The sequence below is a fragment of the Saimiri boliviensis genome, chromosome 1, assembly GCF_048565385.1.
Source record: "Saimiri boliviensis isolate mSaiBol1 chromosome 1, mSaiBol1.pri, whole genome shotgun sequence".
Lineage (NCBI taxonomy): Eukaryota > Metazoa > Chordata > Mammalia > Primates > Cebidae > Saimiri > Saimiri boliviensis.
In genome coordinates this window covers 213,414,420-213,435,224 of record NC_133449.1, presented here as the reverse complement: position 1 = coordinate 213,435,224, position 20,805 = coordinate 213,414,420, and the positions used below count along the sequence as shown (strand labels likewise).

The 20,805-nt window shown below is 40.0% G+C and overlaps 1 protein-coding gene and 1 long non-coding RNA gene across 3 annotated transcripts in view; one reads left to right on the top strand and one right to left on the bottom strand.

Moving 5' to 3' along the window:
- ELL2 (elongation factor for RNA polymerase II 2) overlaps positions 1-19,197 on the bottom strand; it is a 76,659-nt gene extending 57,462 nt beyond the window's left edge. Inside the window, exons 1-2 of one of the 2 annotated variants that reach the window (XM_039469515.2) lie at positions 18,875-19,197; positions 179-226 (exon numbers count right to left, since the gene is read on the bottom strand). In XM_039469515.2, coding sequence (XP_039325449.1) covers positions 179-226; positions 18,875-19,021 — 195 coding nt within the window. In that variant the 5' untranslated portion in view covers positions 19,022-19,197. Of the gene's footprint in view, positions 1-178; positions 227-18,874 lie in introns of those variants that run through there. The other variant, XM_074383253.1, reaches the window with a different exon arrangement.
- Positions 18,697-20,805, top strand: part of LOC141580763 (uncharacterized) — a 415,102-nt gene continuing 412,993 nt past the window's right edge. The window contains exon 1 of the long non-coding RNA XR_012513063.1: positions 18,697-18,886. This is a non-coding gene — a long non-coding RNA (uncharacterized LOC141580763). The remainder of the gene's footprint in view (positions 18,887-20,805) is intronic.

Below are 20,805 nucleotides of genomic sequence, written 5' to 3'. Positions count from 1 at the left end.
AGAAAATTAATAAAAGATAATTCAAGCATCTTAAAGATGTCAGAAATTTTCATTTAGTTACAAAGTTCACAGAATGAGTGACTGATTATATTAAAAGGGTCAAGTGAAAATGGATTTTAAAAGCTGAATAGCATGCAAGAACATTAGATTTGTTTGTTAAATCAGTAAGAGTACTCACCCCATGGAGTCCTTGGAACTGAATTGAAGGTCGAAAAGGAATTAAGTTCTATTAAAAGAAACAAAAGAAACAAACAGGTAAACCTTGGTTACTGTGACATAGAACTAAATGTTTAAACTTTAAATCTATATTATTTGGGCCAGAAACAGTGGCTCATGTCTCTAATACCAGCACTTTGGGAGGCTAAGGCAGGAGGATCACTTGAGGCCAGGAGTTCAAGACCAGTCTGGGCAACACAGTGAGACCCTGATCTCTATTTAAAAAAATAATAATAAAGAGGGAAAGAAGAGGAAAAAATATATGTATTTGGTCAGTGTCATACTGTGTGAAAATCTCTTTTCATTATATAGTTTCTTTTGCATGTTATTATATTAAGATGCGGATGAACAATATCACACTATTTACATTTCTCTGAACCACACAAGCAAAATATATTTTTTGGCAGAGCAGCTAATCATGTTTTTGAAACTGACTGACATGATTTGGAAAAAAATGATTAGTATACCAATTCAATTTTACATTTAAAAAACTGTATTGTTGCATAGTTTCCTGGCGTATTTTTAATAGGGGTGGGAAGAGGGAAGAGATAATTGGAGGAACTTTGCAATACTGTAACAGGATGCTAGAAACATAAAATTAAATATCTGAGAATAAATCAGTTTTCCATTTTCTCACATTTTATCAGAGATTCATTTTTAATTGAGAGCCAAATAAGTTATCAGTTCTCTCATATGATTCTCACTAGGAGAATGTAATTTCTAGATCAGTATTTTTTTATTATGATCTTTGTCTTCTTGATAACTTCAATATTTTATCACAGAGTTGTACATTTGGAAGAAAAGCTGTTAGTGTAAATGTCAGCCATAGTCTTTTGCATGATTTCCTGTATTCAAAGTCAATAGCTTATTTTTCTATGGGAAAGCTTTTCTAAATCGCCAACAGAAACCCATGAAGAAATGAGATTTGGGTAATGTTTAATGATAGTACATCAGCCTGTAAACTATTCACACCTTCATATTCAAATCCAATGTACAAAAACAGTGGTTTCTGGTCTCATCTCTACCCCAGATAAAAATAGAGGCACCAATATATTCCTCACCTCAGCTATAGTACATCACCTACTACTTCCAAATACTTCCCAAAACTTCTCTGCAGACTTAAAAGTTTACTAATAGGGATTTTAATAAATGAAAGAGAAAGAGAACTAAAGATAAGTACTTCTTTAAAAGACAGACCACCTAAATGTAAAATCAAGTGTAACATTAGCCATCTTATTATTTATAAAAATGAATAAACAAATATTTTCTTGGAGAAAACATTACAATGTATACTGTTATCACTGTTCTACTACCATAAAAACATCATTTAACTTTAGACTTACCAGAAGAATCTAAGTTCTACTGGCTGACAAATTCATTTATTGGTGCAGGAGAAGTGAGCTTTTTAAAAAGGAAAAATTAAAAAGGTAGTGTTTGAATTTTTAAAACCTAATTTTTTAGTAGATTTTAATTCTAATTCATGGCCTTTTATGAAAATATAAATAGAGATTAACGTTCTTAAGGCGAAAAACCCCCACAAGAACAGCTAAACTCAGTCTTTCTGAAGTAATGAAAGCATGCCCACAGGAGTCTGGGGAGCCCCTTTTCATGTGGAAGAGTACGGTGGCCCTACAACTGAGATTATACAGGTTCAGGTTCCAGCTTTCACAGTATTTTCATCAGCCCTGCTTTATGAATGTCCCTCCAAATCAGAAGCACTGAACATAGCCACAGAGGCTCATTACACTTCCCTCCTTGAATCCTGGCAACTCAGAGGTTGTCTTCAGCTTAACATAGAAATTTGAAATGCTCTATTAAGTTCATTGATTCTTCTTGGTCAGATAAATGCAAACTTCTTCTCAGTTTTCAAATTGCTGATATCCCCAGTGGATATTACCTCTTTTTTGCACTTAGAGATAACCAGTCCTCCTAGTTCTCTGATCACACCTTTCATTTCAAAAGGCTAGTGCCTTTCCTTTCCTCTTTCTAGATCCACTTCATCCTGGAGGCTCACTGTACCTGTTGGGTGGTAACTCTGAATCTCTTCTCCATTCCTCAGCTGGCACCTCTCCATAGCCTGCTACTTACTACTGCCAACAGGACATTTTGCATGAGAAACTCAAAATGGCAGCATTTCTCAATGACACTAATTCCCCTATCCCTGGCCTTCCCAACTAAACTGTCACCTCTTTCCTACTATTCTGGCAATGGCACTTCTATCCTCTTGGGTCTCCAGGCTTACTGCCTTAAAATTAATTTATAGTCTCTTCTCTCCCCGACTTCATATTCTATTAGTCATTTACACACTGCATGCCACTAGAATCACAGGATTACACATCTGGACAAGGCCTTAGAGATAATACAGTTTGTGCCTATCCCCCATAGAACTAGAACTCAAAACTCAATCTCCCTGTTTTGCCATGCTGCTTTTCTTTTACTACCTTGTGTTTCACATACATCTTCTATGGGGTATTCCAGAGTGTGGGGACCTAAGCCCTCATGCCAGAGAGTTCATCTTTTAGCTGGAGGAAATTTGAGAATGATTAAGTACTAGGCTAAGGAGCACTAGGGTATGAGGTAAGAATTCTCAAAAAGGAGATTATGAGTTAGAATAAATAAGTGTTTGTGGAAAAGGGGCTCTTAAACAGCAGTTTAGTAAAGGTAAGTTCCAAGAAGAGAAAATACCCTGAGAAAAAAAGCTAGGAGATAGGAATGGACACTGTATAATCAGAGGGCAGGCTTCTTTCCCACTTGAAATACAATAGCAAGGATAAGATCTGACCTACAATTTTCTGCCTAATTTTTATCCTCAAAATGTGTCTTCATTTTTAATTTCTATTTGCTACAGAATAAATAGAGCAATAATTTAAATTTCAGACCTCAGGATGACTGTTCAAAAAGTTTATATATATACCCTGCCCTAATCCCCTCTGTACCCCATCCCTGGTGGGTTTTACTGTTGCCTTTAACTTGAAAAACAATTGGAGGCTCTCTCAATTTTTTGAGTAAGAAAGTGAGTTGCTCAAAGAAGTGTTTTAGGGGAAGGCAGCTCTTTCAGTCATGAATAATATAGATGGAGAGAGATGGATCAGGGCAGGGCAGGGCTGGAGAAATGAGCTAGTGCATAGCTCTAGGGGGATGCTTTAGAAATATCCTGGAAATGGTAATAAAGGCCTAAATTAATATGATTGCATCTGCAACTAACAGGGGATGGTGGACACAGCAGACATTCCCAAGGAAAAATGATAAAATGCATTGAAAGCATGAACATCAAACACCAAAGAAAATTGATGACAAGGTGACTCAGGGCTCCCAGTCACCAGCTCTGGCCACTCTGCCCCAAACTCCATCAAATTAAGTTCTTAGTCTCTGTTTGGAAAGCAAGACCCTTATCACCTCACAACTAGATAATGGCTTTCCCCCTTCCTTGAAGTCCTTCCAAATTGTTTCATTAGCTAGCAGAACCTCTCTCACATACCACTTTTGGCCCACTGTAGTTCTTACCACTGTCTGTCATAACAAGTCAGCTACTAAATAGAAAACACATCCGCTATCAACCAAGATCAACCAGAATCAACCAAGTTATCTTCCACTTCCTCCCAACAATAGCTCAGCTTTGTTAACACTTGTTTGTTTTGCAAAGACTTTCCTCTCTAACTCCTTCCTGTTCTTCCAACCTGGCATAAATTCCCAAACTCTACTTTGCCAATCCATACTTATTGCTTACTTAACATTCAAGCTCAAAATTAGTTTCCTCAGTGAGACTTTCCTTTGGATAAACCAGGAGTCGAAGACTCAATGTTTCAATGTCTTTGAAACCCAAAGATCTTTGGAACAAATGGATATAAGGCAACAAGGAGTTGCCTTACAAGGTGAGTACCTGGAGAATGAATGAATGCCCAAAGGAAAAAATCCAAATTTAAAAATGTTAAACCTGTTTCTAGCCAAACAAAACTCTGGTGCTACCATTTTGCTAACTTGGAACTATGTAACTATGAGTTAAATCTCATTAGCTGTTTGTCTAAATGCCAGCATCTAACTGTTTCACTACATTGGGCATATTTTTTCACAGGTTGTCTTACTTCTGATTGTTATGATACAGGAGTCTTAGGCATATGTAACTTACAAGTATTTATGTTGTGCTTAGCAAAATTAAAAAAAAAGATTGTAAAATCATTTTCTATATGTTCTCTTTATACATGAAGTATACCACTACACATATTGTACACTTATGCATATTACTGTTCGGGGTTGTAGAGATAAGACAGTATGTACTATTCTTTACGTCAATTTAGAAACTTGCAAGAGTTATTTTGACTATATGCAATTTTCTTACTTCATGCCCTAAATTAAGAACCTGACTTCTTGACATCCTTATAGTTCTATCTATACTGCTTGACCCCTCAACAAGAATAATTTTTATTTACATAGTTTTCTAATGTATGGCACAGAACATTTTTATATCTATTGTCTCAAGTGAGCCTCCTAAAAGCAGCCCTAGAGGGTAGGAAAGAACACTATTTTCCATTTCAGAGACAGAGGTAGAGTACATTGCTCAAGATCACAGAGCTGGATTAGCAGATTTAAATTCAGTTCTCAGAATTCCAAATACAGTACTCTTTCTCTTGCCTCTGAAATGGGTTACCCCCTAGTGCTGAACATTTAAAAGACCTTAAATGTTCACTCAGTTCTTCTGGCATTTTGTTTCCAAGGAAAATGAATTTCATAAAGTAATTACAATTTCCAATAAATTAAAATTTACAAAAAAAATGAAATTATAATTTAGCTGTTTCTCATGAACTAAAAACTTAAAAAATTAGTTTTTTTCTTTTAAGAACCTAGTGAAAGTACATAAATATTTGTTACCATTTTATTTAATAAATAATAAAACCCTCATTTTGGAATAGTTGTATGCACCTCTCCAAACAGGGTAAATTCCAAATACAGTACTCTTTCTTCCTCTTGCCTTGGAAATGGGTTACCCCCTAGTGCTAAACATTTAAAAGACCTTAAATGTCCACTTAGTTCTTTTGGCATTTTGTTTCCAACAAAAATAAATTTCATAAAGTAATTATAATTTCCAAAAAAAACTAAATTATAATTTAGTTCAGCTTCTGATGAACTAAAAACTAAAAAAATTAGATGTTCTTTCCTTTAAGGACCATGTATAGTGAAAGAATATACACAAATATTTATTACCATTTTATTTAATAAATAATAAAACCCTCGTTTATGGAATAGTTGTATGCAGTTATCCGAACAGGGCAAACTAAGCTCATTGTTACTGAAAAATTCCTTTAATATATCTAGCCATCTAGAAAAATACTTAAAAGAACCTCAAATGCTTTACCGATTTTAATCCCAATTTTATAAAAGAACATGTTAACTAGGCTATAGCTCTTGAATGTTTTTAAAAATGCCACAGTAAGAAACAGAACTCTGTATCACTTATGACTGATCACTCACTGTGTTAATAACACAGCCAACAGGAAAAAGTTTAGAAGTCAATACCAGTATAAGCAAATATCTAAAGCATGTTAGATTTTTTGACCCCAAAATTTTTTAGCCTAATTGTACAAACATGACCTCAACTCACTGTATCTTTAAACATTTGCTGAGTACACTCCTATTAGAAATGAGTTTCAGGTAAGGCTTCAACTTTTGCTTTTAGATTTAATTAAATATTTTCACCAAGTAGCTCTTCTGAAAATCAAGTTACTCTAGTGCTTAAGGGAATAGTATTTGAGCTGTAAGTGAGTGGGCTGGGTGCCGCGGCTCACGCCTGTAATCCCAGCACTTTGGGAGGCCAAGGTGGGTGGATCACGAGGTCAGGATAAGGAGACCATCCTGGCTAGTGCAGTGAAACCCCATCCCTACTAAAAATACAAAAAATTAGCCAGGCTAAGTTTTTAGCGGGACGCGCCTGTTGTCCCAGGTACTCGGGAGGCTGAGGCAGAATTGCTTGAACCTAGGCAGCAGAGAGTGCAGTGAGCTGAGACTGTGCCACCACTGCACTCCAGCCTGGGTGACAGGGTGAGACTCCGTCTCAAAGAGAGAGAGAGAGAGAGAGAGAGAGAGAGAGAGAGAGAGAGTGATTTGATATGTATTTCCAACCAAGAACACAAAGGCAGATTATAATTGGCTAGGGAAACTCCTTCAACAACCTGATAAAAGTGATGGTTTGCAGTCAAAAGATTCTGTCGAATTTCAGTACTTTCACTGCTCGTAGAGGTCCTTGATTTTAAGCTCTATACCTCTTATGAAATGTTGGGCATTCCTAAGCACAGAAGAGAAGTACAGGCAATGTTAAAATGTTCTTAAGTTTGGTTATACTCTTGACATCTGCATTTACAAGCCAATGCTACTGCAACAAGAATTGCTCTATGACTAAACAGATCTATGTACACCTATTTCCAGGGACTATTCCTCACAATAGTTCAGAACTATAAAAGCAATATATAATTTACTGAGTCATTTTCCTAAGAAATGTTAATTTCCCTTAGGAATATTAATTCTGACATGATTCCTTTGGGGTGGGAGAAGAGCACAGCTCATGTTTTTTTGAAGTTGAATAAAAAAGTTATTTATCCTGTATAGGTAGTTTATAACACTCTCTTGATTATTTACATATTGCTTATCCATGTAAACAAATTAAATGTGTGGTTACCTTTCCCTTATCAAACACTGTCAGTTTTATGAATATACAAACATAAAGTAGCATTCTGGGCCTAGAAAATAACAATATTTCTAAAAAGCATTATAGAGATCTTTCCAACTTTATACTCTAAGGTTAGAGATGTTTTTGAGATACCTTTAGCTTCCCTTTTGAACTCATTATGGAACTCTGAGTTAATTCAAAGTTAACTATTGAATTATTCCTTTATTAATATGAGAATTCTTAAATTATTTGAAATCAACCAGCAAGTATTTACTAAATACTTTGTATCTAAGCTGCATTAAGCCACGATAAAGACACTGCAAAAAAAAAAAAAAATCCAATGTCAAATATAATTTTGGAACTATGCCCGAAACAAACAAAAAAAAAACTTTATATAAATGGTGACAGTTCAAGTGACTACTTAAAGTGGATTGTTTAAAGAAACAATTATAGCTAACCAGTTACTATTTGAGTGTTCAAAATGTGTCAGGCACTATCCGTTTTTACTACTGCCCTCTGGGAATTCTCAGAAGCACCCTTGTGGGGTAGATACTATTATTCTCATTTCTCAGGTAAGTCCTGTGAATTACCAAAGACTACACAGCTAATAAGTGACCTGGGACTCAGAACTGTGCTTTTATTCAGCATTTTATACAGTTAGTTTTTTCTGCCCCTCTCCAACAATAGTAATATGAAATTTAAAACTGAAGCTAGAGAATTAAGAACCACTTCTTTGGTTTTGCACTATGGCAGAAGGAAAATATTAGATAATTTGAGAACTTGTTTTTACTTGCACTGGTAAAAAGTAAATAAGTAGATACACTTTTCCCTGGGATGCAACTTGGATAAAATAGATCATCTTTCTTTCCCCCTATTTAAGAACTGGTAGTAATGATTCTTTTGTTCATCACTTTTTTCTTTGTTCTTTAGGATATCATATGATGGAGAGCCCAAAGAAGACTATGTAATAATTACATTTTAACCACTGCAATAAAATATCTAGGCAAGGAGAGAAGAGGAAGAAAGAAAATAGGAGTTACAAGCAGAAAACAGCACAGGAAATCGGACAGTTGATCCTGAAGAATTCAAATATACTCAGCTCTTGTTAAAAGCCAATAATATGCTTAGAATAATACATGATATGAAATTGAGAGATAATCCAAAACTACTTTAATAAATGGTATCTCCTTCTTTGCCTCAAACCTTTTATTAGATGCCAAAAAGAAAGTCATTAAGCTTCACAAAACCAATCTAGTATTTTGCCCTATGAGTCACTCTAATCTTAGATGCAGAAGAAATTCCTTTTCTGTAGATTTGGAAGAACCATATTAAAGAATATATGAAGTAAAGAATAATTTCTTTCTAGCTACTACAGCATGGAAAAAGTAAAACATAAAAAGATTACTAAAACCCAAATCTATTTAACAACACCCTTGTTTTGAAAGATAGCTTCTAGAAAACAGTGGCTATCTGATACATGCCAAATTATATACATATATAGTTGTCTTAAATGTTAGGATTTCAAACAGCTCTTAAAGAAACATGAAAGGCAAAAATCTAAACCAAACAACTAACCAAAAACTTAGTTACTGTGAACCAGCCTTTAAATTAACAACACTTGAAGCACAGTACCTCACCATTTTTTCCCTAGATTTATTGTGGGCCTTATAATTTTATAATCAGCTTTCATGTCAACTCTGACTGTAAATGCAAGTAAAGATTTGTTTCCTGGGATCATGATCTCTAAAGCAGAAGTATAAGAAATGGTAAAATAAACTTGGGTTAGAAGCTGGAGATTTTTTTTTTTTTAAACTGGAAATTAATAAAATGTGGCATCTAAAACACTTTTAACAAAGGGAGCCATTAGGGGGCTTGAAACTGGGAAACTACTTGATCATACTTAATGTTTTAAAAAGATCACTCTAGCTGCTGTGAATTACAGGAGAAGAGTAGAAACTTGGAGGCCAACTCGAAGTCCATGGCAGTGATCCTGAGGAGAAATGATGGTGTAACTGGGACTGGAATAGCAGTAATGGCTGGGTTAGGTTCAGGATATTTTGAAGGTTGACAGATTAAATACGTCAAGAAAATGAAGACAAATCAAGGGTTGCTAGTCAATTTCTAGGCAATTGGTAGAGAGTGCTGCCACTTACTGAGATAGGGAACACTTAGGTAGATATAGATTGCAGAGCAAAATCATCTTTAGAAACAGCAAAGATAAGGAATCAACCTAAATGACCTCAACAGTAGACTGGAGTAAGAAAAGGTGGTATATATATACCATGGAATACAACACAGCAATGAAAAAGGGTGAGATCATGTCTTTTGCAGCACCACAGACAGAGCTGGAGGCAATTATCCTAAGCAAACAAACACAGGAACAAAAAACCAAATACTGTATGTTTGCATTTATAAAAGGGAGCTAAACATGGAGTATGGATGGGCACAAAGAGGATGATAACAGGCACTAGGGCCTACTTTGAGGGTGGAAGGAGGGTGAGGATCAAAAAGCCACCTATTGGGTACTATGCTTAGTACCTGAGTGATGAAATCATCTGTACACCAAACCCCCATGACACGCAATTTACCTACATAACAAACCTGAACATGTACCCCAAACCGAAAATGAAAGTTAAAAAAAAAATCGTACTTGATCCATCATGGATTCGCCTATCAACAAAGGAGATGATCTTTTATAATAATGACATCAGGCAACAGTTTTATAATTTCCTTTATGTCTACACTTACTGAAATAGTTGATTATCAGAGGATAGTTTTCTCCTTGCAATGATTAGCCATACCCTTAGGCAAAACTCCTAAAAGAGGATAAAACACAGTTTGGATACGTAAGGTTTGAGATGTCTATTAAACTTTGATGAGGAAATGTATTGGAAATCAGTACCTGGAGATGGAGAAAATGATAGATCTGGAGATAAATATTTGGGAGTCATTAACATATAGATGACATTTAAATTCAAAGGACTAAATGAGCTCACCTAGGGTGACTGAATAAATAAAGAGAAGAGAGCACCAATATTCAGAGGCCAGTCAAACAAGAAAGTAAGCAAAGGCGAATGATAAAGAAAGAATGGGCAGGGAGGAAAATCAGGAAAATGTTTCTAATAGGAAGAGAAACATTTGTTAAGAGAATGGAATACCTCTGAGGTCTAGTAATATGGAAACAAAGTGATGGCCACTGGACTTTAAAAGGGACCTTGTCAGGTATAACCTCAGGGGTGTGGTGAAAACAATGCAAGAAGATGGCAGTTAAAGAAGCCATCTCCTTGAACACAAACTTTATAGCATTTATTTTTTCACATTTGCCTGCTTCCACTAAAATGACAAGCACTTTCTTGGCAGGGACCATTCATGACTTATTCAGCTTTATATCTCCAATGCCTAGTTATATCCCTGGCAAATGTCAGAAGATAAATACATGTTTGCTGAATGAACAAATGAATATTTGGTAGTGTAACTCTTCTACTTCTTAACTTTTTATTAAAGAAAAAACATCTTAAGATTCTCCACTGAGTTTTTATTACATGGATACCTTTTCTGGTCCTTGAGGCATCATGGTTTCTAATAATGGAGTGAAAAACAATAATAGCAAATGTTATCTTAAAATATGCTAATACTTAAGTTTCTAGCTAAGCATATTTAAGTCTTAAAGAATCTCTGTGAATCTTGTAAGAAAGTTCAGGCCTGGATGCACACTTAAATAAGCTCACTGCTCAGTGAAAAAGTCTTCCAGACAAGGTAATCTCCCTGGATTAACAACCAAGAATTGTAGTCCATTACAATGTGTATGTATACCAAAAGTTTTATGCACTCATGATTCTTTTGTTTTGTTTTTCATAAGGAACTGCCAAAACAAAAAAGAAATAAAGAAATCAAAACACCAAAACAGAAATAGAGGTAATATGAGATAGGTGAAAGTACTCCTTCAAAGCCTTTAGGAATTATGCTATTTCAAAATAAAACTTGAAATGTAAATCCAGACACATTATATAGAGTTACTTAAGTTTCATTAATCAATAGGGACAGAAACCACAAATGGTCTGATTTTCATGTTAAAATGCAATTAGATTTCATATTATCAGTGCCCTATGATGGCCATAAGTATAATTTATAGAAGTTATTCAATAAAGAAAGTCTATAAAAACACAAACAAAGGCCGTGCGCGATGGCTTACACCTATAATCCCACCACTTGGAAAAACCAAGGCAGGAGGATCATCTGAGGTCGGAAGTTCGAGACCAGCCTGACCAACATGGAGAAACCCGTCTCTACTAAAACTACAAAATTAGCCGGGCGTGGTGCTGCATGACTGTAATCTCAGCTACTCAGGAGGCTGAGGCAGGAGAATCACTTGAATCTGGGAGGCGGAGGTTGCACTGAGCCAAGATTATGCCATTGCACTCCAGCCTGGGCAACAAGAGCCCAACTCTGTCTCGAAAAAAAGAAACAAACAAAATTTAAAATGCCCTCCTCAAAACCAATTTTTTTCCCAAAGAATTTCAACTTTCCCCAAAACATTAACAATCTCTAAAATTTCCATCCATATAAAACAGTTTATAAAAGACATGTTAAGTAATACAGCACTGTTTTATGTATCTGTCTGCCTCAAACTCCTGAATATACTTCTCAAATATAAAACATTTAATCAAACCCAAGTCTCCTCATTACCAATTAAAAGACTAAGCGAGTGAATGTTCACCAGAATGGTACTCACATCTTTATCTGCCCCACCCTCACCCGACTCTCCCAACTGCTTCCAATTTCCCTTTTTCTACTAGGAGTACCCATCCTAGTGCCAATGGCTAGAAATCTCAATTCAATCCTGCTTCTTTAAAATCTCTTGTTAAATTCTATAGATTTTGTTGATCTCCTACCAATATTCTAGGGTAGACTCCAGTTATCTCTGGCCTGGACCAGAAACTTCTTCCTAACTTGTCTATCTTTCAGATTCACATTATAGTCATCCTGCACACCAAGGCCATAACAATCCTAAAACACATATCAAATTACCTTAAGTTTCTATGCAGTGTCCACAGAATAAAATGCAAATTACTTAGTAAGGTAATAAATCTGCTCTGACCTACTTTTTCTTTCTTAAAGTCAACTATATTTTTCTCTGGCCCTCCATGTTAAGCAGAACAGGGTCTTTACGGCAATTCTTGGAGTTTAACCTAGCTACCACGGTGCTTTCCTTACCTATGCCATTGTTTCTGCCAGAGATGTGGTCCCCATCCAGTTTCTATCTGCTAAAATCTTGTACAAATCCTTTAAGACCCAAGGATTTTACATCAATAACATATAGGATCCCCATGAAGAAAAGAAACTCATGCCATTTGTTTAACAATCTAGTTACTATGAAGCCAGTAGCCAAACATTGTTACTGTAGTGGTCAGTTTAAGGTAATAATTTTATTTATGAATCTTCAGGGAGCTTATAGCTTCATTAATAAAATTCCCCTTTCTTGTAACCTGAATTAAACCATGGAAATGCCAGCTTTGGTCTTTGCTGGCAAAGTATTAGCAGAAACTCTTAAACCAGTTCTTCCTTAAGATTTAACATGGCTCTCAAGAGTCATAATGCCACCACACACACACACACACACACACACACTAAAAAAAAAAAAAAAAAAAAAAAGGAAGGAAATAAAGAAGGAAGGAGATAAAAAAGTAAAAGACGGAAATGGTGATCCTCGCTGGTAACCTGACCCAAGTTATGCCATGTTTTTCAGCTTTAATTTGCTCTAAAGACATGGCCATTTTTATTACATTCTCCTCCAGAACTGCTGGAAATTTGTGTATAAGTCCTAGGAAATTCTGTATGGAGCTGAGGTAAGCAGGACAGTCAGATGCTGGGTTATATACATGTTTTCTTCATTGTAAAACTTAGCTCCTCTTAAATGCAAGAATGGCTATAATACCACATTTTAGGGACATTTTCTCAAACAATCCAAAATACATTTGGCCCAATCTGGCAAATAATGGGCTGGATCTACAGCCAGGCTCCTGAGCTTCTCTGTTGCAGAGAAAAGGGTCATCACAAATTGTTAAAAGTGACCTAGCCTTGGTTCAGTTGAAATTCTCACTTTCCTCTCTCTGCTGGCTTTATCACCAATTACCTAATAAGCCTTATGAGTACAGCTCCTGTAATTTTTCACAAGTGCAAATGGAGAAAAAGGAAAGGCTGAATCTGGTGATTGTCCTTGGTAAGCTTTCCTGTAAGTCATTCCAAGAATTCTACGCCCCTTTCTTTTTAAATTCTTTTCTTGAACACGTTCCAATCCTTCACATATGTTCTTTCTTTCTCTTCCCAATTCTGGTGCCAAGCTTCCCTGCCTATCTTTTTAGGCAATCTGGCTACTACTCCTCTCAGGGAGGAACACCCTTCTTTACATTGAGCAACTGGGCATTTGAACAAACTTTTCAAACACTGAAGGATAGGTAACAAACTTGACTTTACTTGATAAAAAGCATTTTAAAATCAAGTACAGACTGAAGATGGGTCTCAGTTAAAAGTCAGTAGGACTAATTTATTTAAATTAAACTTGGCTACATTTTAAAAGACAAACAAATGGAATCTGCTAAAGCAAATCTCACTATTTTACTTAATAAACGTGTCCAACAATGGTGGCAGTGCTGTGCTGGCAGGTCTGGATGCTCAAGTGGTAGCTTAAGAACAGTCTTCTGTATTTATAAGGCAGAATATTGAAAACACACACAAAATATGGGCAGGCAGAAAAAGAAAGAGATAAGAAAAAAGCAAGTATGAGTCTTTTCTGTGTCTTAAACCACAATGAATCAAATGCTAAAAAGTTCACCTGGTAGAAAAAAAGGTTAAGGTGAGGAAGTCACCCTCTGACCTGTGGACTCACTGATTTATCAGAGTCAAGTAACACATTAAAGGAAGCCACTATGAAGGACAATAATTTTGGAGGCTTAAATAAGAACTTATGCTTTGTTTATAAACAATAGCATCTAAAATTATGAACAATTAAATGTACAAATTTTAAAAACATTATCACTTTCCTAGAAGACACTAATGAAGGCAGAAAAATGGAAAGCCAATGGAGTTAGCAAGAGAATGTGTTAGCGGAATCCCACTTAAAGGCATCTGCTTTCTGATCTTCAGGGATAGAGAAGGAGCAGCCCCTGCTCCCAAACACGACTATGCAAGAGTTCTTATGTAATAGTTCAGTAAACACGGTAAAATTATGAGCCACCACCTTTGAAACTTTGAGTAAATATTTTAAAAAAACTAAATTGACAGACTCAGCAACAACAAAATCTGAAAATAATGCTTTGATAAAGTTTTTTTAATAAAAGTAAATTACTCAAACATCAAAATAAAGCCAGCTGCCTTACTGAGGAACTTAGCTGAAATGTATTTTTAAATGTTGGATTTTATTTTTAAATATAGTTTTACATTTGGGAGAAATATGTAATTACAGTAATATAAGCTCATTTAAAACATGTAGAACTTATGTAGACCACACAATCACAGATAACAATTTGAAATGACTATTCTCCTCAATCAAAATAATCTACATTTTAGAAGATTAATATTGTAGATATCTGTGTTGTCATGTCTAAATTTTTCTGCCAATCATGAAAATAACTTTCCAGTTAATGTGATATGTAATCAACTTGAAACCATTTCTGTATTCAAAGTGAGTGGAAAAACAGCTTTTAAAAGGTATTTACTCCAACTGTAACTCCCATTGCTGGACTCACAACGCCCCTCTGCCTGTTTAGAAAGGCTCCCAAGATCACTTCTCTACAAATAGGAAACCTGAAAGTCAATTAGGATTATGTGTCTTTTGAAACAGTGAGCAAAAGTAATTTGAAAAAAAAAACAAGATTTCAGAATTTTCAAAGATTCTCTTTCCAAGAACCTAAGAACTCTGTAAGTTTGCTCAATTATATCTAAAGAACTTCTCTATTCTGCCTAAATTATAGCTTCCTAAAATTTCTAAATTCACTTCTCTGAAACCTTATGTCAAAGTGGGTTAATTTAGAAGAGTAACTCCAATAGACAAAATAATTTGGACAAAAAAAGAATTCTGGGATGATTAATTTAGCAAATTAACTTGTTGAAATTTGTGGCTCTTAGTCATTAGAAGAGAAGGAATAATAGTCGGCCGGGCGCGGTGGCTCAAGCCTGTAATCCCTGCACTTTGGGAGGTCGAGGCGGGTGGATCACGAGGTCGAGAGATCGAGACCATCCTGGTCAACGTGGTGAAACCCCGTCTCTACTAACAATACAAAAAATTAGCTGGGCATGGTGGCGCGTGCCTGTAGTCCCAGCTACTCAGGAGGCTGAGGCAGGAGAATTGCTTGAACCCAGAAGGCGGAGGTTGCGGTGAGCCGAGATCACGCCATTGCACTCCAGCCTGGGTAACAAGAGCGACACGCTGTCTCAAAAAAAAAAAAAAAAAAAAAAAAAAAAAAAAAAAAAGGAATAATAGTCATCACTTTACATAGGCCAGAGCTGCTTATCAAGTACCCTATATGAGCACAGGAATGGTGGAAGGCAGTTTTATATGAGAAATTAAAACCATTTTTCCCCCAGAGAGAACAGGTTTGACCACCAGAAACTTCTTCCAAATTAGCCAATCCATGTGAATACATTTCTAAAAGGCAGCTTCAGTTTAAAGCCATGAGCCCTGTTTCTAATAATGATGGAAAAGATGGAAAAGATTTCTAATAATGGTGAAAAAGACCAAGTTAATATCCTTCCACTGGAGGATAAAAGCTCAGCCAAGATAAAAGCTAGCAACTGTTACTGTGCCCACAGGGGTGCACTGGTCTGGCTGAGCCAGGAGGAGGGGCACTGAGGACACTTATGTGGGTGGAGCCTGCAGCAAGTACCACTGATACAATTAGTCACCAGAAAGATATCTATCTCACTTTTTTGGTGTCTTCCCAGTTTTCATCCAACTGAGGTTGGCAGTTTCACTCCAATTCCTGCTTGCTTTTCCACACCCCTTAAAAAGTGTTTCCATAGCTAAGCTGACAGTGAGGCCTGAGGACAGGAGCTGGTTAAGGATAGTCAGGTTATGTACCATCCCTCCCATGCCACTGCTTCTACCACCAGTTTTGCAGGAGAAAAGGAGTCCTAGGACTAATACAATCTACCTGGCTCCATGCTTTAAGGTAGAGAGAGCTGGAAAAAGTCTTCCCCATTTCCCTTTACTGCCCCTGTAGGAAACAATCAGACCCATAAATGTGCATGCACAAAAATGGAAAAAGACAGTCAGCAAGCAAAGCCATTGATGACTTTGGTACCTCTTAAGTAATTTTTTTTTTTTTTAAATTAAGAACTAAGTTAAAGGTGGGTTGGAAGAGAAAGAATTTTTGATCTTCTGTCCCCTGGAAGCTACTGGCATATAAATGCAGGGGCTTTTAGAGCACTGTAAACTTAATCCTAAATATAAAAACACTAGCATATAGGAAGCAGAAAAGGTCTTAGAGCAGTCGGAAAACAAAGCACTCCCTTCTGGGGCCCCCAGTGGTCATGCAGATAAGTGGGCACTGGGGGCATCTTTGTCACTTAACTTTCCCTTCCCCAAGTGGACCTCCTCAGTTTCTCCACAAGTGTACACTGTCAATCTTGCTGTAATCAAATGTACGGTTTGCCTGTTGTTTTCCCAAGGTAGCTGGCTGACCTACTGCCCTCAGAGATGCCTCTTCCCACCCACCATGTGTCAGTCTTTCTCTGCTCCTCAGGTCTGCTCCAGAATAGGGGCTGGCCACCTCCTGCTGACTTCTTTCTGAGCCTCTGGGTTTTCTCCTTAAATCCCCTTACCTACCTTCTTCCCACTGCCATTCCTTCCCACGCCCTTCCCTTGGAGCAGGCAAGCTTATCTTTCCATCTTGCAAGGGTGAGTTTCTCTCCACTGTCTGCTTCTGTCCCTCTGCCTGTGTATCTGGCTTCCCCCATACGGGCCTCCCACTCAGTGCTGATGCTGGTCTCTTTGCTGCAGGTGCACCCTATCCGGGAGTAGCTATTGGCACATGAAGTTTTGTATTTCTCTTACCTCTCCCAGTCATTCTTGACGTTTTCTCCCCAGATTTCACTGCATGTAGGAAGGTATCTTTCTCCCTGTGCCTGCACTCCTCCCTGACACCCCCTCACCCCACCACACAAAGTCTGTGAGTGTTTTTCACCATATGCTTCTCTGGTTAGTAACACAAGTGTCCTAGTATGTACACCCATGTGTCCACCTAATTCTGTAAGTGCCTTCCTAACAATATTCTCACCTCTGAGTCTCTACTGCTGTTGACAAATACCCTATCATGTGAGTTCATTTTCTATCCAAAGCGTGCAAAACTAATGCCTTCCTCTGTGTGCACACTTATATAGAAGGGGGCCTCTCTGAACACACTCTCAGTGAACCCGAATTCACACCTCTCCTGCAGTTCTGCCTCAGACTCTGCCTTCGCTCTATGTATTTAAAGTGCCTGGCACTAGTGGGAGCTCAACAGATGTCAGTTCTTTCCCCCATTTTTAGCTGAATAACTATGTGAGTCTGTGTCTCGGTGTCCTTCTGCCCCTCTGTGCCTGTTTTATGAGTGTGTTCTGCCCCTCTGTGCCAGTTGGAGTCTGTTCCTCAGTATAGAATAGGCTATTTGTCAGATGCCCCGTGGGTTCTATCTCCCTTCCTACTCTCTCCTCTCCTGTAAAACGTTACAGGTTCTCCCATATGGCATATCCCTCCCTCACGCAATGTATCCATTCAGTCTCCCTCAAAGCCATACAGTACTGCAAAACCATAAACGGTTTCCCCGTGCACCCTGGTTACCGCGTCCCTTCTCGGTGCCCCCTCTCTCTCCCACTTTTTTCCAACATGAAAGCGTTCTGGATTTGTAGTACAATTGCAGTGTACGTGCAACTATCTGACTGAGTCTCTCTCTGTACTGGAGGGGTGTGTGTGTGTGTGTGTGTGTCCATGGGCTTCTCTCGGGAACGCAGGGTGAGAGGCCCGAGTCTCTATCCGCGGTGCATTGTATCCTCCCCCCACCTACTGGCTCGTTCCCAGTCTACATGTCCCACAGTCAGCCCGAGACTCCGGGAGCTTTTTCGGGTACGTTGAGCGTCCGTGAAAGAACCCGATGTCTTGCTCCCAGGGAGCGATAAGTGTTTGTGGGTCCTCAGGTCTCTCCCTGGGGCGCTGTGTTGTTTTGTGTCCGTCCGGGACGCGGAGCGTCTCCAGGAACGCGATGCGCCTGTGTCCCGGAGTCCCTGAGAATGCAGGTGTGTCCCCTTCACCCCGTACGCGAAGCGCCAGTGTCCTCGCCGTTCCGGTATGCGCCTCTCCCTTACACGGAATGCCTAAGTCCCTATCTCTACTAGTACATCGTGTGCCCCTCCCAATGCGCCAAGCGCCCAAGTCCCCATCCCTTCGAGCACTTGGGGACACGCGAAGCGCCTGTGTCCCCAAGTCCCTGGGAATACATGGGGTGTCCCACCCCCACACGCGGAGCGCCTGGGTCCTGTCTCTGCGGATCCACCGTGCCTCCGTTACTGGAAAACGCGGACAGCTGGTGCCCGCACCTCCTCCCTAGTTCTTTGCCCGTACGCTGCTCGCTGCCCACCTTCCCCGCCGAGGGCAGCGTGGTCATCTCACTTCTCTAACCCGGGCCTCTCTACCTCCTTGGGACCCAACAAGCCAGGAAATCCGCGGGCGCCGTCGGAAAGTCCCGCAGCGGCTGCGCAGCCGACCAAGGGCTGCGGCTGCCTCGGCCCCGCCACCAGGGGCCGCCCGCCTGCCCGCTTCCCAACGTCCGGGCTGGCCCGGGACCGCGGCGTCAGCCACCGTGCCCTGCCCTGCCCGGCCCGGCCGCGGTGAGCGCTGACGGCGGCAGCTGCCAGCCACGGCCCCGCCGGCTCCGCACCCGGCGCACTGGCAGAGGGAGGCGCGGCTGGTCAGTGAGGGGTGCGCTCTGCCTCCCTGCGCCCAGCCAGTCGGCCGGCCGGCCCGCTCACCTTGTGGCTCTGGTAAGTCTCGAGCGCCCGGATCGCCGTCTCGGTGAGCTTCACATGCAGTACGGTGATGTTGTCCTGCCCCAGCCGTCCGCACGACAGCCCATAGCGCTGCTCCTCCCGCAGGCCCGCTGCCCCCCCCGCCGCCATCTTAAACTCCCTGGGGTGCCGCCGCCGCCACCGCTCCTGCTCTAGCCTCCACTGCGGCCGCGGCTGCTTGGGCTTCTGCAGCCGCCGCCACAGCTAGGGCCATCCCGCTGCTGACGTACTGTCATATACTGCGCGCAGCCAGACCTCGGACTGCCACCGCCACCACCCGCTCCACCCTCCGGCCCGGCGCCACGCCTCGGGCTCCTCTCATTGGCCTTGTCCCCTCAGAACCGCCCTCATTGGCCGCTCTCCACTCTCACGGGGGCGGGGCCCAAAGTAGCAGGAGTTCTGCTCCTGGGACGGGACGTCCGAGAGGTAAGAGGCTGACGTCTAGCTGACGCGCCAACTTACTCATGTCTGACGTCACGTCTGGTAGTCTTGGCTTGCCGGGCGTGATTGGCCAGGCTGGCTAGGGTCTCCTCTGCTCATTGGGAGTCCAAGTTGCCTGGTCTGGTTACCTGGAGTTGGAGCCACGCCCCTGGAGGGGATAGTAGTGGAAAGTCCGAATTGGGGAAACTCGCCCTGTGTGGGTGGTCCTTGGAGAGGAGGATCTCCACCTCCAGTGTGTGAAGGGATGGCCATAACCAAATAAGGACCTCGTTCACCGACGGCTGCGGAAGTCGTGGAACTTGGTGTGTACGCGTTGAGGAGGACGCAGTAGGCGGACTCACTAGAGAGCTGCTCCTCAAAACTCCGAGTACAGGAGTTGAGCAGATGGGATTGGGAGGAAAGCCTTCTTTGTCATTTTACTGTAAACTTGAGATTATCGGATGCCACACACAGAGCTTATGAAAACAAAAACCCTTGAAATTAGTGAGTCGACTCTTAGCTGTAGGAGTTGTGTCAGATTTTGTGGAGCATCTTAAGGACAAAACCACGCGGGATGTGGTGGGCATGATATAATACCCCTTTCGTATGGTGGGCATGGTATAATAGAGCATTGAGTTTCGAAGTCTTTCCGACGCCATGCCCTGTTGTGATTCTCTGGGATCACAACTGGTGAGGATGTTAATCTTGCAAAGGACTCTAGAAGAAGAGTAAAACTGGCATTGACCTAAATTAAACTTCGACCACTCTCATTCTCTGATTCAGTTTGAGCTCTGTCCATTTTCTTTGATGGGGCTGTTTGAAAACCTAGCTAGGGTTTAAAGTTTAGGAGAGATGGGCTGTCCATGTTAAGCGAAGGGATGGGGGCGTGAGGGGTGTGCACAGGCCTGGCATGCTTTCCATTCCTCAGAATGCTTCCTGTGTAGGCGTGGCTAAAAGAGGAAGCCTAATCTGGAGTCCCTTTCAGGCTGTGTGTGGATAGACTGACAGATGGGTTCCTGTCAGAGGATGGATTAATTGCGTGATCTGAAACACCAGCTAAAACAAAGTATTGAAAACTTTGAAACTGTTGAAAGGCAGTTTAAAAAATTATTATTTTTTAAATTTAGACGCTTGTTTTTACCCTCAGCTTATAAAACATTGTTCTGTTCTACTGGGATTCCCCGGGAAAATTTAATCCATATTTTTCATTATTTTAAATAGGATTAGGGCTATGATTCCACGTATTTCTCTCCCAATAAATGCCTTCTCCACTGTATGGGTGCACTCCCTTTTGATTCAGACCCTCAAACATAGTAGGCGTATAACGTGAATTACACCTACTACGGATTATCTTTCCCTAGATTAAGTGGAAACACCTGTCAAATCACAGGCAAACAGTTTGCAAATTGACTTAATTTCAATCCACTAAGATTGGCTAGCTGTTAAGACATGATTAACTCTTGCTAATTTCATTC